The sequence below is a fragment of the Ammospiza caudacuta genome, chromosome 3 (assembly GCF_027887145.1).
Source record: "Ammospiza caudacuta isolate bAmmCau1 chromosome 3, bAmmCau1.pri, whole genome shotgun sequence".
Lineage (NCBI taxonomy): Eukaryota > Metazoa > Chordata > Aves > Passeriformes > Passerellidae > Ammospiza > Ammospiza caudacuta.
In genome coordinates, this window is record NC_080595.1 from 32,029,206 (window position 1) to 32,056,523 (window position 27,318).

The window sequence follows — 27,318 nt, forward strand, 5'->3', positions numbered from 1 at the left end:
CCCTCACAGGAAAGAATTTCTTCCTTATGTCTAGACTAAATTTCACCTCTTCCAATTTGTACCCATAACTCCTTATCCTGTCACTACAGTTCTTGAGGAAGAGTCTCTCTCTGGCTTCCTTGTAGACCCTTTCCAGACACTGAAAGGTTCCTGTGAGGTCTCCATGCTACCTTTTTCCCTCCAGGCTGAACAGCTCCAACTTTCTCAGCATATCTTCATTGGGGAGGTGCTCCAGTCATCTTAACAGCTTCATGTCTTCCTCTGGACTTGCTCCAACAATTTCATGTCATTCTTCTGTTGGGGACTCCACAGCTGGATACAGTATTCCAGGTGGGGTCTCACCAAGAGCAGAATAGAGGGAGAGAATCCCTTCCTTTGACCTGCTGGCTGTTCTGCTTTTGATGCAGCCCAGGATTCCACTGCCTTTCTGAGCTGTAAGTGCACAGTGCTGGCTCACCTTGAGTTTTTCATCAACCACCACCCCCAAGTCCTTTCCTGCAGGGCTGCTCTTAATCACGTCTCTGCCCAACCTGTTGGTTTTTGGGTTTTTTCCTAACATGTTTGTCATTGGATTTTTTCCTGACCTCTGTGAAAATAGTGGTAAAGCCCTTCCCAAGAGTGATGGAAGTGCAATGAGAGTAGGGGATGCTTGCATGAGTTTCTGAGCTGTTGAAGTTTCCATATATTCCTTGGGAATGAACTCTACAGGATCATGATTAAACACTGTCCTGGACCCTAGAGCAGTGAGACCTCCTCTTCTGGCCAGAAAGTATCAGTGAAGTAGCTGTCCTACTAGTGCTTCTGCTTGCATAAGGAAAGAAACAAACCAAAGTTCCTGAAAAGTTAAAGGAAAGCTCTTCACATCTAACAGAGTGGAATTACTTCTTTGGCACCATCATTCCTCTGGGATCTACGTAGCCTAGCACAGCACAATGGAGAACAGCATTCCTCTCCTGTCACACAGTGCAGGGAGTTCTGGCCTCCTTTCTCTGGACCTGCTCTGACCATGCTCTGAACAGTGGGAGCAAGAGGGGAGAGAATGGTCTTTAGTGGCCGTGGTAAAACCAGTCTGTAAGGCCTTGGGGTGGGATCTTTTCCTCCAAGCAATTCTCACTCATTCCTCATCAAATTGTGGAGTCTGGAACCAAAACCCTGAAGAGTTTCGGCATGCCTGGGACTTTAAGAAAGAGTGGTTTGTAAATCCTTATTGGAGAGCTGTTGAAAAATGGGGCTGAAGAATGTGTTTCCAGAGATAACTTGGTTTGTCTCCATGCTCTAAAAGTGTACCATATCTCTACTTCAAATAAATTTAGCTTTTCTATGTGATACCTTTTGGTAGTGATGCTTTTCTGACTCTGGTACTCTAATTGCATCATGGATATCCTGTTTCGCTTAGTGGCTACAGGTGCCATGGGTTAGGTGAATCCTAGGGGCTTCAGCCCTGGAGGAAGGGAGGTGTGCCTGCTTTTTATCTTGAAGGGTAAGAGCAAGGATGCGAGCAAAGTGCTCCCACTGCTTATGTTAGTGCCATTTGCTGCAGGTGCAAGCATGACCACCCACTGAAGGAGGTGTAATTGTATCAGAGAGGGGGATGACAAAGCACTCAAGGCAGGAACTTCACCATTTGCAGCTGCCATGAGCACTGACCTCATGCCTGTTTCTGTTCCCCTGCAGAGCACCAACGGAGGCCGCCCGCCGCCCCACTTCCTGTACGATCCCTCCACTTTTGCCTTCCGTTCCCTCAGCACCTTGAAGCCGCTGAGCCCCATAGCTCCAGTGGAAGAACCGTCATGTGCCTACTGAAGGAGTTTCTCCAAAAAACCTCAGGAACTGTCACCCAGTGTCCTGCCTGGCAGGGAGAAGGGGAGGTGGTGATACCCAAGGGGAGGGGTGGGAGAAGAAGGGGCAATGAGATGTCTTTGCAACGCAGCTGCTCCGGCAGGGGGAAGCGAATGGCTTGGCAGCAGTGCCTGTTCTCATACCACTGGTGGAGCCCAGCAGCGGCACAGGGAGGGAGTTTTGTCTCTCAGGGCAAAGCAAACCAGTCAGGTGCACAAACTGCAAGAACTGCCACCAAGGCAGTGTCAAATGTGAGGATGGTGGCAACTGAAGATATCCAGGAGGTGTTCAGGGGTTAGTGTGACCTGCATGGCAGCAGGGGTGAGTGATCAAGCTGTGAAACCAAATCCAGTCAGTTTCCCAAGGATACCTGGGTCTACAGTGCTTTGCTATAGACCTGACACTTCTCCCACTCAGAAGTGAGCTCAGGATTGGAGAAAGAGGCTTACAGAGCTGCTTGTAGAACAAGAAGATCCCTCTCTGAGATTGTTATAATTGCATTCACATCAAGCTCTCTCAAGTGGAAAACCTGGGGACAGGGAGGTGTGTGGAGGAGTAACTGGCACATTTAACTGTGCATTCCAGATGATCTGCTGGCAGTTCAGTGATACTGCCCAAAAAGAGATTGAAATGGGAGAGTGAGACATCCATATGTACATCTGGGGTTAGAATAAAATTCTAGAATTGGAAGGTCTGTGTTGAGCCATCCAGGAAAACGCAGCACCCACCTTCAGTCCTCTCAGCATCATCGAAGAGAAGAACTTGGGGGTGACTGTGTGCCCATGGATCTCCTCTCTGCTGGGGCAGTGTGTGTTCTGGGGTATGTCACACTTCTCCATAGTATTGTCCCACTACATGATGGTGGATGTAACTGGTACCACCAAATTCAAACCAATTTATTGCCTCCAGCAAGCTTTCCACTCTCCTTGTTAAATTCAGGTACACTCCTCTGGTATCAGAGAGACAGTATTCCCAGATGAAGCAAGGAGTGTGAAAAAGTCAATTTTGTGGCTGTTGGTGGAAGAAACAGGAGGGGAGTTTGAGTGAAGGTGGGGGACATTTCTCCACAGACAGTTCTGAGCTGTTGGGACCATGCTAGGCCTTGCTGCCACTGGTGTTTGGCTGGGATCTGTCCTTGAGGTGTGTGTGTTTTGTGCCAAAGGCAGGAGTTGGCAAGACAAGCTTTTGCCTCTCCTGTTGAGGCAGAGGAACAAGGCCTTTCCTCTTGCTGCACCTGGTGGAGAAAATAACCTCTGGTGCAAGCATTGCCCACCATGAGCCTGTACCTGAGTGCAAGGGGAAGCAAGTGGTTTGTACAGATCGGGAGGAGCAACTGTGAGTAATAGAAAATAATTTTTATTTTTTTAAATCTGCCTCAGTGCAGAGTCTTTGCTGCTCTCTGGTTGATACCAGTGGTCAGTCCAGCTGCCAGTAGGAGGCTACCCAGTGAGCTGGTCTGGGCCCTTCAGTGAGATCCTGGGGAAAGTCCAAGGGCTGTAGGCTTTGGGATTCAGGTGGGGGACCTGATTCCCCACCCCCCCTCTTCTCCCTAATTCCTGTCATTCAGGCAGGCAGAGCAGCTGGGCAAGGTGGTGAGGGGATCTCTGTCCTGATGCTGTCCCAGCTCTGCCTGCTGTTTGGCTCCAGCCTGTGACAGCTGGGCCACCCCCTGCACCAGCACCACCTCCAAGAGGTCACCTGTGTTTACTGGTGAGGGACCTCTGGCAGACCATCGTGGTTCCCTGCAAGTCCCTGTTTCCAAGAGACCACAGTTCCTCCGCTGATTCTTCTTGCCCCTGCAGAAATTCTGCTTACCTTGTTTTGATGGCACACCTCAGCTTTTTAACTGCTGCCAGATCAAGCTGCCCTGTGCAGGACAAGAAGCATTGCACCTTTGGACCAAATCCCTGTGCTCAGGGGATGGGACAGCCATAGCCTGGTACCCATCTAAGAGGCACATTCCTTGTGCAAATGGCTGGGGTGGCAGCCTTCTGCATGGCCCTGCAGCCTCAGGCTTTGCTCAGCAAGAGCTGCCAAGGTGCAGGGGCCCAGAGGTGTGTTCTGCCAGCCAGCAGGTGGGGCAGGCTGCCCTGCCCCAGGTGGGAGCAGGGAACAGGGATGTCCTGCGGATATTGTTGCCTTTTACTACTTTTGTAACTTTTCTGTCTTTTCTTTTTCAATCAGAAGAAAAATAATAATAAAAAAAAATTAAAATCCCACAGTGAAATAAAGTGTAACAGCTGCTATATTCATACCTCTGGGTGCATTTGCCATCTTCGGGGTGTTTGTGGGTGGGGGTATGGAGGAGGGGGGGAGTAGTGTGAGCTATGACACAGTGCAGCCTGTCCCAAGCACTCCACAATGCAAGTAAATGGCTTTGGAAATGAAGAGCTTGTCCAAAACGAATGCCAGGCTCTTTGTATGTGTACCTGCTCCATTTGAGGTATGATGTACTGTCCCTCACTGGTGCTTCCCTCACCAACATGGTGCTTTGCCTTTTGAGTAACTACCCAAATGGTCTTTGGCTTGTAATTTTAATTTCAGGAAGTCTTGCATGTCTGTCCTGAGACTCTACAGCCCTTTTGTTTACAGCCAGAGTACTTTTCCCTCTCCATAATTTAGCTGTAGTTCATACTTCCTCTGGATTTTGCTCTAAATACTCCATCTTGGGTACTTGTAATGTGCATTCCCCACCCCTTGTTATTTACTTGAGCTAATTCCTGTCTCTGCCCCACTCCTCAGTCTGTATCCTCACCAGCATCTCACAAGGTTATTACCTATGTCCCGTTTTCCAAGGCCTCCTGAGAGATATTAGCATAAATTCCCTTAGCAGTCCTACTTAGATTCATTCCCAGGAGGCCTTTTCCATTCTTCCCTCCAAGCTCTCATCTCCTCTAGGCTTCTTGCCATCTCTCTTATCTTGAAATCCTTCCCTCTCTGTCAGCTGCAGCTTGTTAATTGGTCTGGGCCAATTTTGCAGGGGTTGTACGGTGCCTTGCTGGCTCCCCCGAGCCCTTCCTCTTGTACCTCCCTTACTGAATGCTTTCCTCTGGGATGTGTCTTCCAGCACAGCCTGATCCCTCAGCACAACTGCCCTTGGAGCCCCAGATGCAGTTCAAAACCATGCTGGTGGCTGTGACTGCACAAACCCTAATCATCTGTAGGCCTCTGCCAGGTCAAGCTTGTTCTAAGTTTGTTTTGTGCATTCAGAGAGAGTGATGCATTGCCCTTGTATCCCCTAGGCTGGGGTATGGACACCCAGTGCTCCAAAGCCAGGGTACAGCCAGTGAAGGGTGGGAAGCTGGCACACAGCTTGGCATTGCACAGCCAGCCCAGTGGCCAGGGTGAGATGGGGGTAGAGCTGCTGCTGCTGCTGCCCCAGGGCTCTTGTCTGGGCTGCCAGCATCTGGTTGGATTTAGTTCAATCGTGCCCACCCATCATCTCTCCCTGCAAGCTGGGGCTCTGGGTTAATGACAGAACAGGGCAGGTTTTGTGGTGGAACAGAAATAATGGTAAACTGCAATCTGGCAACAACTCTGAAGCTCAAGGAAGGCAGGTTAGGGGTATTCATGGCGATCTTACAGGGTACTTTGCAGCTGTAGCTACCACTGTTACTGACAGGAGGATGTAAAGAGAGAGAGAGGAAGATGTAGAAAGGAGAGTGGGGGCTGTTGGCCTCCTTTAGATGCCAGACCCTGTCATGTGGGAACAGTTACCCAAAGCCCACTGCAGAAGGTATCAGCTGACCTGGTCTTTGAGCCACGGTCCTTGCTGTAGCCACTGCCCCCTGTTTCTGCCTCTGGCATCCATCCTGCAGGGCTGATCACCCCTGTGGGTTTCAAACCAGCTTGTGCAAACACTTCCTCCTCTGCCAGAGCGGGCAGGGATGCTGGCTGAGGTCTGAGCACTGTGAGCATGGTCAGGTTGGTGTGGGTCCCTCAGGACCTCTGCTTTGCTGGAGCTTCTGGCTTCCCACCAGGTCTGGGTCCTGGCTCAGCAGGACAGCCTGTAACTTCTAATCTGAGTCCTTTCTCTGCTCTGAGCCCTCTTGCTTGGAGATGTGCAGGTGTTTCCCTTCAGAGCAGGGCTGTTGTGCCAAAGTGCAGCTCAGCTGTGTGAGCCATCTGCAGGAGGGTGAATGGGGACAAGCGGCTGTTTGGAGAGCTTGGCTACGGCTCCTCTACGATTTAAGCAGGACCATTTAAGCTAATGCTGTTCTCCAATTAAAGTAAATTAATTAGGTTAATGCTATGGCCTTTTGAAAATAGCAGAGAAGAACGAAGATCCCAGCAGTGGCAAAATGGATTGTTCCATGTATGCCCCAGTGAGTCCCTTTGCAGCCAGCACACAGTATTGTCTCTTCTTGGCATTGTCCAAACATTTTCTGACATACATGTATGTACATGCATGCACACATGTGATATATATATATATATATTTCTGTCTCACTGTGCTCCATTTGTGCCGAAATCTCTGTCCTCTGACAGTCCCCCATGAGCAGGGTGCCTTGTGCTCACCTGCCTGGCTCAGTCTGTGGCAGGGCTCCATGTGAAGCCCATCTGTGGCACACTCACCCCTCTGTGCAGCAAAGTTCAGTGTTGCTTGGAAAACCCACCCTATTTCCAGGTGCATGCTGAGTGTTGACCCATCTGCCTACCTATGGGATTGACTAGGAGAATGGGCAAAACTGTCAGTGCTGCTGGGGCCAGTGTTCTCAACTCAGGTTCCATGGAGGCCACTGAAACATGGCTTGGCACAGGAAAAACAGAAGCAGAATTTCCAGCTGGACAGACCATCTCATTCAAACAACTTTGGGCTTTCCTTTGCTCTTCCTGAAGCTGCACAGCATGTTGAGGCAAGGTGTGGGGTGGAAGAATGCATTCAAGGGTGTGTATCAAGTTAGGATTGAATGGGATATGTGCTGATAAAGTGTGGGTATATAGACACAGTGCATTTACAGTGGTATTTATGTGCCTGTGGTGTTTGTATTTATGGCATATTCGTTATATTTTAATTAGAAGGATGTGTTGGAGGAGTAAAGATAAAGGGGCATGCATGCCTGCAAGTGTGGTTCTGGAAGGATGGATGCTGGTGGATGTGCATCTGGAGCATGGGCAGAAGGGCCTGTGCAGGGGAGGGGTGTGAATGAGGCTGTGTGTTCCCAGATGGCTGCAGACAGTGGTGCATGGAGGACTTACAGATGGGTTATGTATGCCAAGGTAAGGGTGGTGGTGTTTCTTTCCTGTTTCTGCAGTGTCATCCATTATGGTAATAACTGGCAGAGTATTACACCAGTAATGACTGTAAAAGTGAAGAAAAATTTACTTATGCCTGATCTTGAGGCACTTGGGAGCTTTCACCATTGAATTAAAAACAAGCACACACGTGGACATCAGTGACTCAAGACCAGGTGATCTCAATACAAATTAGAGTGTGATTGTATGTTGCTTCTCAGACAAGAACTTCAGGAACATCAAATAAAAGTAGCAGGTGGTGGGTTCAAAGCAAACAACCAGAGGCAGATCTGCACAGAATGTGGGGTTGCACTGGGGAGCCCTTTGCCACAGGATGCTGTGGCTCCTTGGTTTTTACACTGCTACAGACTTGAAAAGAAAGAAAGAAGAAAAAAGAAAAAGACTACCTAGGAAACTACATGCACAAATGCCACATCTGGTTGAGGAGGGTGGTGACTTAGGGGCATTTTCTGGGGTAGGTTACTGTGTGCCAGTCCCATCTCTGCCCCCTCCTCAGTGGCAGGGTCTGCTCCTGCCAGGGTTCCAGGTGGGCCAGTAGCTCCAAACAGGCACATGCGCCAGCAACTGACCCTGCCATGGCAGCACCACCTTGTGTGCATGTTCATTGCCTTTACACTTCCAAGAATTTCTCCCTGGGGAGGCCTCAGTGGTGACTCAGCCCTCGTGTTTGATGGTGAGGCTGGGAGTGACCCCCTTCACCTCCTGCACTGCTCCTGAGCCACTCACTGATGTACCTGCATGGCTGCAAATGGGCATCCTACAGATCCTCTCTGCCCTCAATGTGGGGTGCTGGGGCCTGCCAGGAGAGCCCTGGCTCGTCAGGGCTGTCTGGCATCCATCACATCCCTTGGCACAGCCAGGCTGAGCCTGGATCATCCACGGTGGCTGTATGTAGAGGTTGGACACAAAGGCATAGCTCAGGTTTCTGAAGGGTGTCAGGTCTGTCCTGGGTGGCAGGCCAGTGTTCATATGTCATAGGAACAAAGTAAATTTGGTTTGAGCACTGCTGCAGGCTTATGGTGGGTGTGTTATACATGGAATTATCTTTTGAAATTGAGGAACAGGTTAGGAAAGCAAGACAAGCATCCTCCAGTGATGGGTAACCCTCACGTGGTAAACCTCAAGCCAGCACCTGAGAGGATGCATCTGGAGCAGCAAGACTCTGCAAAAGTACCATCAGTGCTGATGAGAACATTTAAACGTGTCGGTATCGCACCATTTCCTGAGCTACACTTCAGTGGGCTTATTCAAACAAGGGGGTGAGGAAGCAGAAGCTGTAGATGCTTTGAGAACTCACTCTGGCTGTAGCTGCACGCCAGCCTGGCAGGAGCTGACCACATGTTTTCAGCTAGCCTGGGGCAGGATGTGCAGGCAGCTCCAGACACATAAGGAGCCCAAAGATCTGTTTGCTTTTGTGGCTGCTCACATCAGTGCCTGCTGTGGCAACAGCTGGGTCTGTTGGTAGGTTGGCCAGAGCTGATTGCAGAGACAACTGATGTTCCTCTCTGACATACTCACAGCAGAGCAGCTCTGAGGTTGGATGAGTGGAGGAACTGGAAGTGCCATGGGAGCTGGATGCCAGCTAGGGAGGTGAATGGGGACAACAAAGCCCCTTTATAAGGAACGTGGCTGCCATCTGCAGTGGGGGAAACGTTACCAAAGGGTCCCCTAGGAGCAATGCCTGCCTTGCCCTGGCATGTCCTGCAGCACCCCAAGGCAGGCTGCTCAGCCTCTGTCCTTGTTCTAGTGGGCTGGGTGCGTGTGTGACACAGGACTTTGCTCCCCACTGAGGGATGGTGAGTGCTGCTGCTGTGAGACCTGTCCTGCTGTGCCTACAGCTCTCCTGTTTGTGTGCTCCTGCAAGTCTTTGAAGCATCTTTGCTAAGTTTTTCCAAAATGGGTTGCCAAATGCTCTACCCTGGGTGGTTTCTTTGCCAGGGGTGACATTTGGCAATGTGTTGGTCAGGGTCTTGCCCAAGGGCAGGCTGCTCAGCAAACCTGGCCTTGGCAGTGCCACCAAGCCAAACACATCTGGGCCAAACCTCAATCATATATAGCTCTTGTGAAGCCTGAAAACCTTTTTTAGATCTTTGCCACGAGGCCTCCACAGGCCCTGTTTTGAACAGAGATGTTTTGTCCTTTCTTGGCTTTAAACAGTTCCCCAGAATAAACCCTCTGCTATTTACCGGCATTGTTTTCTTTCTGGTGTTGAATGCTGATAAATAATCAGACCCATTATATTGTATTCATATCTGCCCTGGTAGCAAATAATTACTACAATTACTACCAAATCAAAATGGTTCTGTTTCTCCTGGTGTCATTAGCATGTCCCAAACACTTTGTTCTCGTGGTTTAAGGTGCAGTAATGACACAGTCCAAGTGCAACACCCGGCTGAGCGGAGCTTCCCAGCACAGCAAGGTCCCAGCCATGATTGCCTCTGAGATGCTGCTAATTTTCAATCACAGTGTCACATCCTCTTCTACCGCAGGGAGAGCAACTGCTTAGCCTGTGATTTACCCAATTTATTCCGGTAATAGCCGGGTTGGCTGTGTAGCCATCTGTCTGCTCCCTGTGCTCCTGCTGCCCCCGTCCTCCGCCACCACCCAGCCCTTGTGGCGGCGCAGGGAGGCACCGCTGTGCCCGGGCCATGGGGCAGGTCTGTGTCCAAAATGTTCCCCTCCCCCTCTCTGCTGACCTCTAGATGCCAGGGCTGCCAGCAGTGGGGCCTGCTGCAGTTATTTCCGCCAGGCAGGGCTGGAAAAGTCCCTTTTCAGATAGGACAGGGTTGGTTATCAAGGTTTGGCGGCACTTGGGCCTAAGTGAGGGGAGCTACGACCAGTTTGTGAGGGGGAAACCGAGGCAAGGACCCAACACAACGAAAGGGGAAAGATACACATCAGCCTGAAACTAATTCCACAGATATGAAAACCATCGTGGTCACATGGCTCTGTCTGTGAAGAAAAACATTGTATTGGCTGGATCATTATAAAGCTTCTAATTGAAGAGCAGAGTCCTCTCTGCCCTGTTACTCAGACCTGCACACAACTCCTTCAAAGCAGATGTCAGTCAGGGTCCAGCCCTAGATCAACAGTCATTCAGGATCAGTATTGCTTGAAACCACTGGGTAAAATCAAATATAAATAGAGCAGAGAGCATTTGAAGCAATTAGGGTCTCGGGGGAGATTCAGTCCCTGTAACGAAGCCAAGGAAAGGGGAGATGATGCATCATGTCTGTAATGCAGCGAGGACATGCAGAAGCTGGATTACTCAGAAAACTTGGGGCAGCACATATGGTTCCTGTTAAATCACCTGACCTTCCCATCTCCAGTGGTATTTCTGGGGCTTTCATTACTGTTGTGCTCCACAAACTGTAGCCTTATGATTGCCCCTGGGAGACAGCACAATATTTGAGGTAAATAGGCTTTTACTTGTGCACACCAAAATACTGAATTTTCTGGGTAATTTTGAACCCCACTGGTTCTGCACAAAGATCCTCCCTTTGGAGCTGAAATGCAGAACAGAATAAGCAAAGAGTTCAGGTCCTTAGAGGAATCATTGGTTGCACAAAGAGTTTCAGCTGTGGCTGGAATGGAGAGGGAAGCAGGTGGCAGAAGTGTCAGCACTAACTGGGGTGCTTGAGGTGGTGCTGCAGGGTGGTTAGCCACCACAATTGATCCCACGTGCCTGGGATCATCTGAAGCACCAGTTAAAAGAAGAACATGTTCTATAATTTGTGGCCATGGGAATCCAATCTCTTTGTGCCTTAGGCAGTGCTGTCTAAACACCATGAACAAAGTATTCAGAGGGGCTTTACAGTTCCCATTGCTCCTTCAGTGAGCTTTGTCCACATGCCAAAGGATGTTACAGCTGCCCTTCAGGAGAGTGGGGAGCTGGGGCAGCTGAGTGGCTTTGCCCAGTTGAGCTGGGCTATAGGAACCAGGGCTCACCCCTGTCTGGGGTGTGCAGGATGAGATCTGTGAGTCCCTCTGTGCCTCTCCAGCCTCACTCATGAGGGAACGCTTCTCCATCAACTGCTCTGTTCTGGACCCAGGAGTTCAGGGTAGGCCAACAAAGGCATCTGGTGCTGACATGGGGATGCTGCCAAGGGCTTCCTATGTGACCAGGCCTTTGCTCTGTGAGTGATGCTGCTGCTCTGTGGAGCTGAGGCTGGCCAGGGCTCATTGCAGTGTGTCTGGAAATGCTCTGGACATGAACCAGACACTTTGCGCTTCTCAGCTGGGGTCATCTGCTGCCTGGTTGCTTGCCACTGTAAGAGGCTGGGTACCATGGATGGGGTAACTCCTCATCTCACCTTCCCATCTTTCAGCTGCCTGGCAAAGTTTTAGCCCTTTCCTTACAGCAGCCACTCAGAAATTAATCTTCTAAGACCTGTACAGGTTGGAAACCTCCATCAGGCTTTGGAGATGCCAGCATTGCCTCTGCCTGATGGCTGAGCTCACAAGTGGCCTGGCCTTGACAATCCTACATCAACCAGGAGAACAACACTTTTTGTCCTGGTGCTGGCACTACCAAACAATTCATTTACTGCAAAGGAAGAGTATTTACCATCCCTCTGAGAAATGAAAAGTTTCTTGATCTCTGAATCACCCTGTTCCTTCCCTCTGTATCAGGTAAATAATTTGGGCTTCCTGGGGTTGTGACAGAAAGAGCAGGGATGGAAATAAACAGGGTGTAGCTCAAATCATCCTTTCATGTCATGATCTTGGCTGGGCCAGGCTGTTGGGGATGTGCAGCTTTGGTGGGGACTCCCTTCCTGGTGAGGACAGAGGGAAGGTTCCATTTCTCTTTGATGCTGTGTCCAGGTGTCCCACCACAGCTGCCAGCACAGACTTGCCCCTGTATCTCTGAACAGCAGAAAGACCCTGAGACCAATGTCAGGCAGATGGGGATGTGTCTTAGCTGATGTGATCCTGGACCCAAGATGTCCCTTGAAGATGGCGGAACATGTGGAGCTGCCTTCCAGTCAGCAGATCAGCAGATCCCTATGGGGCCTGCAGGCAACACAAGCCTCTTTGGAGCAGCCACTTTGCTGATTCTTGGGCAAAATAGGGGGTGGGCAGGAGGGTGGCACTGACCAGGCTGACAAACTGCTGTTCCCAATCAGTTCCTGAATAGGAAAATCAAACAGCAAAGATCTGCTTGATTTCTCTTTTCTTTTTTTCCTGCTTTGATAAGCCAAGAGAATGGCAGCAGAGATCCATCTGCAGCTCAGGGGTGTGCAGCAAAGATGCCTGCAGCCAAAAGCATGACTGGTAGTGCCCAAGAGGAAGAAGAGGTTCTTCTCCCTGTGGGTCTATAAACTCTTGGCTCACAAAACAGGAGGACAAAGTGCATTGCCAAAACGGCATCGTGCTTAATGTCTGGGGCAGAGAAGCTCCAGCTGAGGCCAGGCAGCCCCTTCCACTTCCCCACCCCTTGAGAGCTGGGCAGCAGCCAGGGGCCAGGCTGGCACCTCACCCCCACACTGATGGGAAGGTGAAGGAACCGTGGGAAAGCCCAGTTCTGGCTGCTGCTGTCAGCCTGGCAGCAGCTGCAGTATGGAGAACATTCCTCTGCCCACGTGCCCTCCCCTCCCTGCCACATCTGCCTCAGCTGTATGAAGGCAGCAGCAGCTGGCTGTCCCAGGGGAGCAGGGAGTGATGGATGAAGCAGCCACCCCAAGGGCCTGGCTGCTGGACATGAGGAGCAGCCACAGAGCAGGTGCTGGGAATTGCAGCTGGGTAATCTCAGCAGGGATCCACGGAGCAGGGACACTCAGAGCACAGCTCTGCCCCATCCTCTGCCAAGGCAGGGCCTGGCACTGCTGGGGCTGTCCCCATGCAAAGCCACCCCTCACCTCACCCCTTGTCCGGGGCACCATGCCCCCTGCCATGTAAGCAGCCTTTCCCCATGTGCCCCTGCACCTTGCCATTCATTGCACTGCAAGGGGAAAAGGTGGGCCTGGCACTTGCTGGGATTTTGGGATCTGATGCTGTGTATTCGTGGGGTGGGCTCAGAGAACACCAGCACTAGGGAGACTGCAAATGTCCCATGGTACAGTGCCCTATGTGCAATGAAAACCTAGCAGTCCATTTTGGTCAAAGCAAAGAGAGCCCTTTGGAAAAGCCTGCCTTACCCAGAGCATCCTACAGCCCCCTGATGGTGCTGCAGCTGGGGTCAGTGCTCACAGTGAACTGCTGCAATACTGGCAGCCCCAGAGGTTACAAAATCTCAAAGAAGGCCTCAAATCTCACAGCACTGGCTTTAGAAGTAGATTAAAAAACTCTGTAGTTTGAACTCTGTCTACTCTGGGTTTTGAAAACTTTTGGATTTAGCTGGTCTGCATTTTTAGGTACCCTTTGCATTGCAATGGCAAGGTTGCAATTATTACAACAGAGAAGGGAGTTTATTTCTTGAAGGATGTTGAGATTATCATATATTTATATTTAGAGGGAAGGGACTTTAACAGTCTCTAGGCTCTGAGTCTGTTAAAAATTGCAGCAGCCCCTGACAGGATTATAGATTAACCTCAGACCAATTTATCTGTGTGGTCACTGATCACCTGCTCTAAAGGAGCAAGTAGTGGGGTTGCCTTTTCAAGGAAATCTGCACGTTTGCAGATGTGCTGACAGAGCATCATTTCCACTGGAAATATTGGCAAGGAGGAGGGAGAAAGTGAAGTGAATCTCAATGCCCAGGAAAGCATAAAGGCAGGCTGATAAATAATCAGGTGGTGAAATAGCTACTTGGCAGTAAGTGGCAATAACTGGTGAGGCAATTGCAGTGCAGTAAAGGCCAATAAGAAAATATGATGTCATGCATGGCTCTGCTTGGCCAAAGTGTGCCACTCCCTGCAGAAAATAGCAAAGAACTGTAAAAACAAAATATGTTTGTGTTTCATCTGGAAGCTGAGGCAATACTCGCTATGTTGAAGTAGCAACCAAGCTTCTGGTGGGACATTTAAGTTCTTCTCCCAAGGAAGACTCTGCCACACATTGGCTGGGGAGGCTGGAAGCTGGGACACAAAGTGAGCATTGGCTGCCTCATTATGTGCTCTAGCCCCTGGGGCAGGAGCAAACATAGAGGAAGGCCCTGAGGGTGAGTTCCAGAGGACCCACAGCCTTGTGTGTTATGGTCCTTTCTCCTCCCCTTCTCCATATCAGACTGGAGACTGAGCCACCAGGAGATGCAGAAATATAAATATAGAGGGTTTAGAGCTGATGTAATGGTTGTCTGTGGGGAGGAACAGTGCAGCTGAAGATGGGGAAATCTTCCCAGAATCCTTGCAGGAGATACATCAGAAGGCCAGACTCACCATGACAGTGAAAACCAGGAAGTGAGGCTCGCAAGTCCCTGGTCCCATGGTTTATGCTCCTGATTTTGCAGGTACCTATGGCTGCACAGCAGTTCCTGTGCCAATGGTGTTTCTTGCTGGTCAGCCTCAAAAGCAAAGCCCCTGCAATTGCCAGGCTCTAGCAGTGCTTCCACTTGTCCCAAATTTCTGCTGAGAGACCTATGGAAGCTGCCAAGGCTCCAGCCCAGAGCCACCCTTCATAGGGAAGATGGGGTCAGGTTCCACCAGTACTTGTGGAACAGTTTGGGGTGAATTACAGAAATATAATGATTCCTTTGATTCTGGGGAAGATTTCCCAAACCTTCTTACTGATCCAGTCCAACTTCAACTCCACTTCTGCCTGTCAATCAGCGTCAGGCTGTGCTGACAGGGGTGACAGGGCTTGCCCACCTTCACCACTCAGGTTTAAAAAGGAAACCAGACCCTTTAAAAAGAAAAAAATATCCAAGGAAGAGGACAAACAAAGCACCCAGCAGCCCATGATGGAGATGCTATGAATTGCTTTTGAAGTTGCTTGTTTGCCTGCATAACGACAGAAGTGCCTTCCTCTGACAATGCTGCAGAAAAAACCACCATTCCCCAAGTTTGGGGTGCTCTGGAGGGCAGCCATGCTGGAATTGTGATTAAGTGTTTTGGGCCATGCCTTTCACTGCAGCCTGCCAGATAAATATTTACAGCTGACCACGGAGAGGCAGTGGGGGGAAGGAGAGGAGAGACATCTGTAAATTCTTTGGAGTCTTGCTGCGTTTTAATTTTAATTTAGTTCTTTTTTTTGGTTGTTTTTCCATCCACACATCGTCTCTTTCTTTCAACCCACAGACAGCTAAAGAAAAGAGTTTTTAGAGAAAGAGGTTATTCCTAAAACCTCAGGGGACAGATCCTGCTTGCAGTGACCGTGGCATAAAATCTGGAGCTGTGATAAACCAGTGCTGCAGAGAGCAGAGCACAACCTTTGGTTTACTAACTGGCATAAATCTAATGTAACATTATTGATCTCTGTGGATTTACTTTCAGCCTCATTGCCTCCTCCCTTGTTTTCTTCACAGCTCTCTTTATCCATGCAAAGTCCCTGCCTCTGTGGCTGCAATATGCCAGTAAATTGCAGTGTTACACCCACTTCCCAATGGTGTAAATTATTCCCTCCGTTTGGCCTCTGTTCTCAGAAGAAAGCAATTCTCCATGCCCAGGGAGAAAGCATCAGCCACAGCATGGGCCAGAGCATCTCCTCCTACCACCTCCAGCCTGCCAAGGTGTCCACAGCTGAGCTCTCCAAAGAGGGGGCAGCCTGGGATGGCTTGTGTGAGTGAGGGCCCTCCGCCCTGGGGGCTCTGTGCATCTCGATCTGTGAGCATACATGTCCTGCTCAGAAACATATGCAGGATGTAGCTGAAAAAGCCACTGCACCACCCTGTGATCCAGCCCAGATGTGCCTTTCCTTCCATGGGGCACTCAAGGGACCCCTCCAAGCTGAGGCAGGCAGGGATGGAAAGCATTGCTGAGTTCCCTCACCCCAATGAAAAGTGACCCTTGCAGAGGTCCAGAGCAAGAAGGCTGGTGGGGATGGCTGACTTTGGGATGGGGATGGGAGCAGGAGCCAGCTGATGCTGGTCCTGGTGCATAAGCTGGGAGGCTGGTGAGCTTGGGGCCTCTCTGGGAGTCAAACATGAATGTGTGCAGTGCAAACACTGCTTTTGCTTCACCTCCCAAAGCTTGATGCAGAGATCATGCAGGCAGCTGAGCCTGCAGTGATAATGTGGTGGGGCTGCTCACCTCCTTAAAGGCTTCAGACTTGAGAAACAGAAGCCAAGTAATGAGATTCTGGTGGGGAGATTTAATGCTGATCCATTTGGGAGAACAGGGCAAAGATTTTATGCTTTGTTGTAGGTCATATTTGCAAGTGAGCTACCAGGATCTCCTCATCTCCATGTGGTAGCAGCTTGGGCTTGAGGCTTATCCCTGCTCTTATCAGTGACCTTCTGAGTAGCCAAAAAAGTAGCATTTAAAAAAAACTTCTGTGATGGCTGCAAAGTCATCTGGGAAGTTACTCTTTCTGTTAGTGTCATAAAACTGCATGGCCCTAAATAGAAAGTGCGGAGGCAAAGGTTTTGCCCCCAGGGCTTTGCAGTCTCAGCACAAAGAGTGTGGTTATAAAGCAAGTCACGGAGTCCAGGAAGGAAATTTATGGCTTGGGAGATGGATAAATAACACGCCAAGATCAACAGCAGCGGTAATGCTGAATTGTACCGAGTGGAGTTGCTCTGCTATTACAGGGCTGTAACAGGCTTGGAGCCTTGCACTGCAATGAGCCAGCTGCTGGAGATCTGCTGCAGCAGAGAGGCCCTGGCATGGACACCACCAACTCCTGACAACCTGAAAGGGTGTTTGGATGGGAGAGAGCAGTGCCACTCACCAGGGATGTGTCTTCCACAACATGACCTTGCTCCTGGGCTCAGTGCTGGCTCCTGATGAAGACAGGGGTTTTACAGTCATGGTCTCACACATCACCCCCGGTTGCTCTTGATGGGCTGCAACAGTGATGTGACCTCATGGGGTGCTGACATGGCCCTGACTCTTCTTTTGTCAACCATCTGGAAGCCTTTTGGGCCCCCAGATGTGGCGAGAGGGGGATTAGGGTTTGTGTAGCTCTTGGAGGGTGGAAGGAGACAAAATTTCAAATCTTGGCAGTCTTTTGTGGCTCTTCTCAGCTTTCCTATCCACGTCCTTACTTCTGTTTGACTTTCTTCTTTTCTCTCATCCTGGAAAGTAAAGTCACTCCCGTGTTTACTTTCTCTGTTCCCTGCCCAAGTTGTTAAACATGTCCTAGGTCACCCCTACTAATGGATAAAAGGGTGATGGAAATCCATTGGTGGATGTGTCTCAAATAAGAGGGTGGAAAAACATGTCAGAAGCACTGCAGGCATAGCTGATGCACTCTTGGGATTGTGGTGGACTAAACAACCTCCCAAAGTCTTTTCCAGCCCTAATTTCTGAGCTCCTCTGACCCCTAAATTCTGTGCTGTACAGAACACGTAGCCAGTGTTTATTCTTATTCTCCCTGTGCACTGTCTGAAAGCAGAATGAATTGTTTGGGGGAACATCCCAGCCACCCCCAGCTGCTCCCAGGCACTGTACAACTATCCCCTGTGCAGGACCTGAGACACCAGAGACAAACTTAACCCCTCTCCTTGGGGTTTGCCCTCTGAATACTCTTGGAGCTGCAGCTCCTGGAGTGCTGTGCTCACACGTGGCTCTCATCTCCCACATCCTCAAAGCAATGACAACAGGGCTCCTGAGGGGAGAGGGAAGCTTGTGTGTAGCTCTCACAGCAAGAAAGAGAACCAAAGACCTCAGTCCTTTAAAAAGAAATCTTACATTTTCAGAAGGATATTCTGATTTTGGTAGGGAGAATTGCCTGAAGCTTGGCTTTGACAATCCTCATGGTTAGAAGACCTAGTGTGAGAGGACCTGAGAAGCAGCTGGAGAACGAGATCTTCTAAGATGGCTAAAAGGAGCCTGGAGAATTATTACGGAGGGATCCATAGTGTGCAGTGGAGGGTCAGCATTTTGCTCAGCCCTTCTGCCCGTGACATAGACCTGCATCTGTCCAAACACCAGCGCTCCCCTCTGCCGGCCGGCTCCGGCCGAGGCGGTATAGTAGGAGTCCTTAGCTGTATTGTATTGTACAGTTGAGAGCTGGGAAAATATATGTATTGTATAATTGTAAGTAGAATATATAAAACCTGTCTCTGTAAGAAAAAGAAAAGGGGGAAATATAGTAGGAGTCCTAGTAAAATATCTGTATTGTATTTGAATATCTGTATATAGGCCTTGCCCTGATAAGCCCTGGTTGCTCTTGATGGGCTGCAGCTGTGATGTCCTTAATTGGGCTGCAGCTGTAGCTAGTGAAAATAACGGTGATAAAAGGGAGTGGGCTTGGCCAGTCAGGGAGAGTGTGGAAGGAGCCCTGACTAAGAAGCAGCAACAAGCAGAAGAAGTCTGTGCTGTGAAGAACTGCCCCCAAGAAATATCACCGAGAAGGTACAGGACTTTAGAAATATGATTGCAACAGTATGGGACTAGAGAAATATGATAGAAACAAGCGGTGACCCCGACATGATTGAAAACAGGACACCCGAGAGCTGTGGCAGCCTGAGAGCTGGGACTCCAGAAATGTAATAACAACAATAGAAGATAGGACAGCAGAGAGCTGTGGCAGCCTGAGAGCTGGGACTCTAGAAATATGAATACAACAATGTGGGGCAGCATGGTTTGCATCCCGCATGGATGGATGGATGGATGGATGGATGGATGGATGGAGAGCTCCCCGCTCCATCAGGCTGGCTTGCTGCAGCCTGCTCTGGCTCGGGTTTCAGGCTCTGGGCTCTCTGTGTGTGCACTTGCCTGTGCTTTCAACTCACTCTGAAGCCTTCGCAGGAAATTAATTTGTGTCAAACGACAGGGTTTTGTCCTCCCTTTGATTTCTGGAGGGTGGGAGCTGGAGGATGCTGTTGGTTCAAAATGCTGCAGCTACTTCCCTGCTCTTCTGGCCCCGCAGTTGTGTGTGCCTGGTGCAGCTCTTTCCCAGAATCAACTAAGTAAGGGGAAACCTTCTGGTGACAGCTCAACCATTCTGGGCATAGTTGTCAGGAATGAGCCCAAAAAAGCAGTAGAAGTTGTCATTCTGGAGTTTGAATTGATGCTTGCACAATAGCAGGGTAACAAGTGGCTGGATTATCCAGAAAATGAGTAAGAATGACAGGCAGCAGCCTTCTGTGTGTTCCTCAGGATGTAACATCTCCATCACACAGCAAGTGCTGCAGCTGATCTGTTTGCAGTGAAGGGGACACACCCATGGATCTCCTCACTCCTACCGTGGTTCTGTCAGTTCCTGTAAGCCATTGATCCAGGCTGGCTCTTGGCTGAGAGTCCTTGGAGAAGAGGTCAGGGTGTCTCCAGATGTGACCACTTCTTTCTTTTCTGGCTCAGTGGGATTGATCTCTCTAGCCTGCTGTGACAGAGCTCTGTGAGTATTGACTCCTGGAGACAGAGCTGACGGAACAGGGCCTTCACATTTCTGTGACCAGGAAATATGAGCCTGGGCCACACATGCCTTTCACAGCCAGATTTCACTCTTTCTTTGAGCTGTGGATTTTTTTTTATTTCTTGTCCCAAATTGCTGTGCTTAGAGATCCCATTTACTTGCTAATCTACAGCAATTTCACTGGCCCAGGGGAGCTGTATTTGCAAATTAAGTGAGTGATGCACTGGTGTTTAACGCGCAGTTCATAAATGCTCTGCATCCCTTCAGCTCAGTGGCTGTGGGAGGCCGTAGTGAACTCAGCTATAGAGCCACTAGAGTGGTGAAGGGATCACATCATTCTTTTTCCACTGTCAACAATTGTCTGTGAACCCCACAGGCGAAGTGTCCAGAGCAGGCTTGCACAAAGGATGACAAAGAGCTGTTGCCCTCACTCACTCTGCCAGCTCAGGGCTGAAGGCTGTATAGTGGATCTCATGGGCATGACTCTGCTGAGGTTCCTGTGGGTACAAGGAAGATACCATGCAATAAAGTTCCTTTTCTCTTCTCTCACTTTGCTTTAAAAAGCTATTGCTTATAACCACTTCCTGCCCCTACCATTGAACAATTAATTCTGCCACTGTGACCTTTTAAATTCTGCTCTTTACCACTGTTGGAGTGGTCACATCTCTGACAGTGTCCTTTTACCAAAAGAGCTCTGCTTGCATGTGCATCCCTGAGTGGGTGCACGTTGTGTGTTACAGCCATCCATGACCTCCCTCGTGTCCATCACCAGTGGTAGAGACCATCCCAACCTCCCATGGCATGGTGGATTCAGCAGGATGTGCAAGTGCCTCAGGGTGTGCACACGCATGCAGTGGGGGTACCACTGCAGATCAAAGGGAAAATGAAGCTCCAAAATATTTAGTTTATAAAGTGTATTGTTGTTGCACTGCTGCCTAAGGCCTTCAAAGGGCCCCAGATTTATTGTCTCAGCACAGTTCAGAGATATTTGCTGTAGATTAAAAATGGAAGAAATAGGAAGGGGGCCAGGCATGTAGATTACTGAGTAAAAATAGAAGCTCTCACATTTGTTTGCTGTATGAATTTGGGTTTTGTTGCTTTCTTCCCCTGCTAATTCTTTTCCCCCCTCCCCCTTACATTTGTTCCTGAGAGCCAAGGGGTCACGTCTGTGTTTCCTTGTGCGGCCGCACGCAGTATGTCCTGACAGCTCTGCTATCTCTTAGGTACAAACTGAGATTATCCAGGCATGGCTTTTGGAAACGAAAACTCACTGCAGGCAAATCTGCTTCATTTTCAGTGCTGGAGGTACCGTTTCATCTCAGCCCCTGACTGTTTCTCTTCCCACAGCTCCTCTGCTTGGAGGAAAGTCATCAACTCAACACATGACAAACAAATTAACTCTCTTTTGTGGCCACAGATTTTAAAGAGAAGAGCAGTCACTTAGATCCTGCTCAGCTGGTCGTGTAATGCAGCCCAGAGAGCCTGGGCCGTGCTGTCCAGGTTATTGGCATGGCAAGGCTGGCATGGCCCTGGCAGGATCTGACCAGGCACCGGCTGTGATGGTGCTGTGGGCAGGCACAGAATGCACCTACACTGCCTGGGTCCATGCAGGGGCTTGTCCAGAGCTTCTGCCCTCACTTAATACTTATATGCTGACCTTCCCACCAAACCAGTCTCCAGGCACTCCTTTCTGCAGTGTAGCTGGGGTGATGGTGGGAGGCAGCAGGGAAAAGCACATGCTGTGAGGTGGAGAGATGAGAAGCATAAACTACAACTTCTTTTCACCTTTACTCACCTGCATTGAGTTCTTTCTCTGAGTTCCAGTGGGCTGAAGGAGGTTTGTTCACATCATCGTGATCTGACTTTGCCATGGAATGGGGCAGGGTTGTCCACATTCACAACTGAGAGAAAATACAAGATCTCAAATACTTCTCCTCACCACCTCTTACTGATTATCTCCTGGGCTAAAAGGGCTGGGTATGTCTCACTGGGGCACTGGCTGTGGCTTGTAAGGCAAAATCTCTGGGTATCAAGCATTCAGTACCAACAGAGCACTTCTCTACAAAAGCTTACATTGCAGGTTGAGAAGACAGCCACAAGGAAGGAGATACAAATCCAGAGAGGGAAAGTGCTGAAGGCTTTTGAGCCAGAGATGGTATCAAGTACCTTGTGCTTGATTTATGGTTCTCCAGAAAACTTTACTTCAAATGGTAAATTCCCCTTGCAACTCTGAGCCCTTCCTAGCAGGCCTGGGTAAATTTAAAGGGCTAAGATTTGGGATCCTACATCCTATCACTTTAGGGGAGCATAATCTTCATGCTAAGTGTGAGCCCTAGCTGTGTGAATCTTAAAGCCACAGCTATAAGCAGAAATACTTCATCCATCTGGTGACCCTGTTAGGACACAGAGCATCCCACATAAGTCCCCTGCTAGTACGTGTCTCTCAGGGATTCCAGCTAGCCATCCAGTAGCTTTCAGCTGAAGAGCTGGAAGCTGTGGCCCTCTTGCTGGATGCCAGGAACCCCACTCAGCTGTGTTTGTGGTGTTGGGTCATCTTATGAGTGCTCACCCCACACCTACCTTGTCACCTTTTACCTCTGCATCATGCTGTCCATTGCAAAGGCTGCCATACACTAAAAAATCTCTGTCTGCAGTGAGGTTTAGGAATAGATTTTAATATCATAATTACAGCATGTAAACAAAATACCACTCGATTATTGAAACCATATTCAGTGAAGCTGAGCTCCCATGCAAGAGATACATATGAATTTAATTGCTGTTAAACCTCTGCAAATGTACTTTCAGGAAGGTACTGGGAATATTTAATACACAGATCAAAACAACTACTGAAATCTAGAGCTGATGCTGGAGATTAATCAGCAGGCTTTGGCCATTTCATGTACAGCTGGTTATTTGTGGGACGCTTCCTGCATTTTGGCAGCTGGTACAATGCTGTCCTGCCCATAACATCCAGCTCCAGCCATTGCTCAGACCCATCCAGGCCTTCCCTTGAGCTGTTCTCCTCATGGGAGAGCAGCTGAGACATTGCTGCTCTCAACTGGCAGTGGCCAGGTTGTCTTTCCTGCCAGCAGGATCAGCACTGGGAATGGGTTTGAGAATTCCAGCAGAGCTGGGTGCTGCCCAGGGACAGGAGGGCAGTGCCACCTTTGCCAGGACGTCCCCTGGCTGGGCAGGGTGTCCATCACATCCCTCTCCTGTGGCTGCTGCTGTCTGCAGCTTGGCTGCTCCCTTCTGCTGCCGACATCTGGAGCAACAACGTATACAAAGTCTTTACAGAGCAAAAACATACACAAGAGAAGGAGATTAGGTTCTTTTGAGCCTCTTCCAGGCCCAGCCTCCCCCAGAGCTCTTTGCTATGTTTTGCTTTGTACACTGGGAGGAGAAGAGCTTGGGTAGAGAAGAAAGGACATTTTACAGGTTAATGAAGCGTAGATTTGATCCAGGTGTTGCTTCCCGGGTCTTTTCAAATCCTAGTGACAATTGAGGATGTTTTGCAGAGCCCAGGGGTGGTGGGGAAGCTTGGGACAGCTGACAGATGTGTGCTTTCCCTGGCCTTTCCAGCCTGACCACCCAGCCATGGCTGTCCTTGGCTCCCTGCACCAGGACCTCTGCAAAGGCAGCGAGCTCCCCGAGGCAGAGCCCTTGTGGCTTGTGGGCACAGCCAGGAAGGGCTCTGGGCAGCAGAGGTGGTGGCACAGAGCCTCCAGTGTGAGTCCTGGCTGGGAGAGCCCAGTGAAGGACAGCAGTGCCCCTCTCTGTCTGCCTGCGCTGCCCAGCTCACCAGGAGGAGCTTCTGTCACCTCAGAAATACCTGTCTTAAAATTTGAGGTGCTGTCGTTCTCATTTTACATACAGATCCTCAAAAATGTTTAGATATCCAATTTCCTGCTAAATTGAGAACTCAGTACATAAATAACTACTTGGAACCAGGTGATTTGCTGATAACATGCTGTAAATGAAATTTCGACCTTCCAAACTGTTTGCTGGTGGCCTTACCCCGAGGCATGTGTTTCTCCAGAGTACAGGTCCCTGCTCCCACACGAGGCAGCCAAAGAGCTTGTGGCTCCTTGGTGGGGCTTCCCTGTGCCTCCAGCCCTGTTGGTGCTCCCCTGTGGCACCGGGAGGACCTGAGATGCTGTGGGGATGGGCTTGTGCTTGGAGGAGACAAGACATCAAAGTCCTGGCCACACACAGCAGGAGATAGGCTACAGCTTCTCCCCCCTGTCCTCTGCCCCCTCCTCCCCCAGCAATGGGGTGCCACCCTGTTGTTTTTGGCAGTTCCCGGTGGGAATAATTACATTGTGCATGCCTTAAATTCCCTCTTTTGCAATGACAACTGGATGCAATTTCCTTTGGAGTCTCACAAATGGAGCTCTCACATTGTTGGAAGCCATTCAGTGAGTGCTGCAATATGCTCAGAGGTGGCTGCTTTCAGCAGACCCCCAAGTGATTTCTAGAAACCTTTCCACAGCCTGTTGTTCACCTTGGGACCCACTCAATGGGTGAAACAGGGGAGCAGGGTCTTTCAGCTAAATGCCAGCTTGTTATTGCCACGCTGCAGAGTACCAAGCCAGCCTGCTTGGGGCACACACTCACATGAGAGAGAGTGTGAAATGCAGACCTGAAGGTTTAAAGATTTCATATGTTGTTGGGGTTTTGCTCAGGAAATGCCGAACCAGAACTGAAACCTGTGCTTGATGTTTGATTCTCATTCATGCTTAACATAAATATTACTCTTGCTAACCAAACATTGCCCGGAACAGCTCTGCAGAGCTGAGTCTTTGCAGAGGACTTTATGGACAAGTTTTGGCCTTTGCCTGTGACAGCAAGGGACTAGATACAGCCCAGGTCTCTTCTGTTCTCATTGTCCTGTGCTGAAAGAGGGAGACTCACCAGGGCAGGCTGCTCAGGGAGGTGACTTTTGAGACTACATGCAATAGGATGGTCTGTTTGGTAGGAGGGGAAATAGTCCTTTTGATCTGGAGACTTTGAGGAAATAAAAAATATTTTTTTATGGAGGACATGGAGGAAAATACCCTTCTGACAATGGAAAGTACCACATCCCTCCTTGCTACGCACTGTGTTGAAGATGGCCAGCATCAGGCTCAGCACCATGCCAGGCTCTGAGCATCCTGAGCTAGCTGGAGATGTCCCTGCTCACTGCAGGGGGGTGCACCAGGTCATCCTTAAAGGTCCTTGCCCACCCAAACCTTCTATGGTTTGGTGCTACTTTCAGATTTCTCATGCCAAAACCCCACCAAAGTGCTTGACCGCTGAAGGATGGCCGGCAATGCCCTTCCAGAACATTCTCCAGGCAGCTCCTGAAGGAGCATGGTAACTCTAGAGGCCCGATGGAACCCAGCTCCTGACTGTGTGGGCAAATTGGCTGAGCATTATACATCAGGAGAGAGGAGAGGAGAATGCCTCTAGGACTTGCAAAAACCATGTCCAAGGGAGGTAAATGACAGACAAAGGAGGAGCAATACCGACTGTGGTTGGAGGGAAGGGGTAAAAGAAAGACCACGCTTCTGTCATTTGTAATTTGGTAGGGAGGTCTTGCACAGAGAGTTTATTCCAAGTGCCTGATCTCTGCCCTATCTGGGGAACACAGGAATTAACTCAGATATTAAGCAAATGCTTTGGTCTCACTGGAGAGCAGCTTGCACTTCTCTGGAGCAAGTGAGGCCTTGGGCAAGAGTCCATGTCAAACAGCACCTTGGGGAAACTGCACATGGTTCTGGATAAAGCAATGCCATCTCAGTCCTTGAGCATGGTGGGAAAGAAGCTGCCTTAATGGCTGAGTATGGAGGAAACCAGCATGGCCCAGCAGAGTAGTGGAGACATTTTGGGAGCTCTGCTGGGCTGTGATCACCTGAGAGGGTCAGCTGTCCCACAGTGCTTGATGAGCAGAGCTCCCCTCCCAACAGCAGTGCTGGGCAGTACTGCTGTGTTTGTGTCGCTGTTTTTTCCCATTTCCTGACAGTGGTAGCACCTCAGGTGTCCTTAAGGCATGGCAGCCATCTCTCTGTGCTCTGACACAGCACAGTCCTTGCCAGCCTGCAGTCCATGCAGCTCCCAGGCATCCAGCAGTGCTCAGCAAATGTACAAAGTGCAACACAAACCATAACATTCCTGTATTTGCAGTCCAGTGTGTGCAATCAAACTGGGGAATGTAAAGGAATGAACAGGCACTTAGAGCTGAGGTTCACTTTAACCTGGGCCTAAGTACAAATCACTGCGGTGACTGTGCCACAGGATGCCTCCAGTTTATTCAGGAAAGGCTTAGCTGACCTTTTAGTAAAGCACACACAAGATGCTGGTCTAGCATTTTCAACTCAGAAACTTGTAGAGCAAGATGGGAGCCTGGTGCGCACATGGTCCTGAGGTGCTCCAGGTGCTCAGAGCCAAACTCTGCTCTGCCATTCAAGACTCTGTGGGACCTAAGGACTGCTGCTGCTCCTTTGAGGAGTTCATTAAGGCTGTACTCCTTTCTGTGGGCACTGCAGGATTGTGTTCTGCACAACATTGCAGGCTGATGCTCAGGGACACTGCTGAGTAAGGGCTTATGGAGCACTGGGAACAAGAGAAAAATGTCTCAACTTCAATAGCTTCAGTAGGAAAAAACCCAAAACTTTCGGCATACAGGGTGGAATATGATGGTGCTGGCCGCCCTCAAACCCAAGAGCAGCTACATGTTACAATGACTCTCCAATACCTGCTCTAATTTCTTTCTGGTTTCACAGCTTACTTGCTGTGGGAAGAGGGAATTTGCCCCAAAAGGAGGGAAGCAGGGCATTTGCTTTATTTATACTTCATTTCCCTCAGCAATTGTTTATTCTTGGGGAACATCACTACCCATCCAGTCATCAAAGCACCGGATTCTCATAGCCAATGTCCTGTCCTTGGACTGTAACCACAAGAAAATGGAAGAGTTCACTTTGCTGTGGACCTTTTGGCTGTTGGCAACATTTGGAGATACAGTCCCATGCTGGTGGTGCCTGTGTGGTCTAATTAGCCTTTATTGCTGTTCTTGCCTACCCTCAGTTCCATGTTAATTTATGTGTCCCAAGATGCGCTCATGCATCTGTTCCTGATTTCCTGGGTATGCATTTATTTTCTTGCTGAGTACTGAAAGGGAAGGAGATGAAATGCATTGAAGATCTTGATTTACAGCTTCAGCATTTCCCTAAATCTATTAAGAACTGTGTTGTCATGTCCCCCTCCTCTCTCCCCTCTGTGATGGCAGGGAGACACCCAGCCTGGCAAGCTGGAACATGAGCACCAAAGCAGAGACAGACTCCTGTCACTTCACTGACCATAGCCAGTAATGGGCACTGTCTGCCCTGCACCCTGTCCTGAGAGCACTTTTTGGGATATCCTGGCCCTCTAGGGCAGCGTTGTAGAATCAGCATTTGGTTATTCCAGCAGTTCTCCTGTGTCAGTTTGAAGCTGATGTGACTGGTGGTGGTGATGCACAGGGACTGGTTTGGGATGCAGCTTGTCTAAGATAAGGAGGAAAAGATGGAAGCTGGTCAGAGCAAGTTCAGCTCCAACATCCACCACCCTGCCTGACCCCATGGCTGCCCAGCTGCCTCCTCCTTGTGATGCTTTGCCACAAGGAAGAAACCTCTGTCAGTGCAACAGACCTAACCTGACTCCACAGTGAGTTTCCTCACATTTTTTCTCCTTTGGCCAGTGATGCCTCACACGTGCATATATCACAGCAAGCCTGTGCCACCAGCAGAGAGGGGACAACTCAGAGGCAAAGCTCAGGACAGGATGATTCCCTGAACAGTGACAGCCAGA

The 27,318-nt window shown here is 49.7% G+C and overlaps 1 protein-coding gene across 2 annotated transcripts in view; it reads left to right on the forward strand.

Moving 5' to 3' along the window:
• LOC131555781 (uncharacterized) overlaps positions 1–4,051 on the forward strand; it is a 60,682-nt gene extending 56,631 nt beyond the window's left edge. For both annotated transcript variants that reach the window (XM_058802016.1, XM_058802017.1), the window contains one exon: positions 1,675–4,051. In XM_058802016.1, coding sequence (XP_058657999.1) covers positions 1,675–1,803 — 129 coding nt within the window. In that variant the 3' untranslated portion in view covers positions 1,804–4,051. The remainder of the gene's footprint in view (positions 1–1,674) is intronic.
• The last annotated feature ends 23,267 nt before the right edge of the window (positions 4,052–27,318 follow it).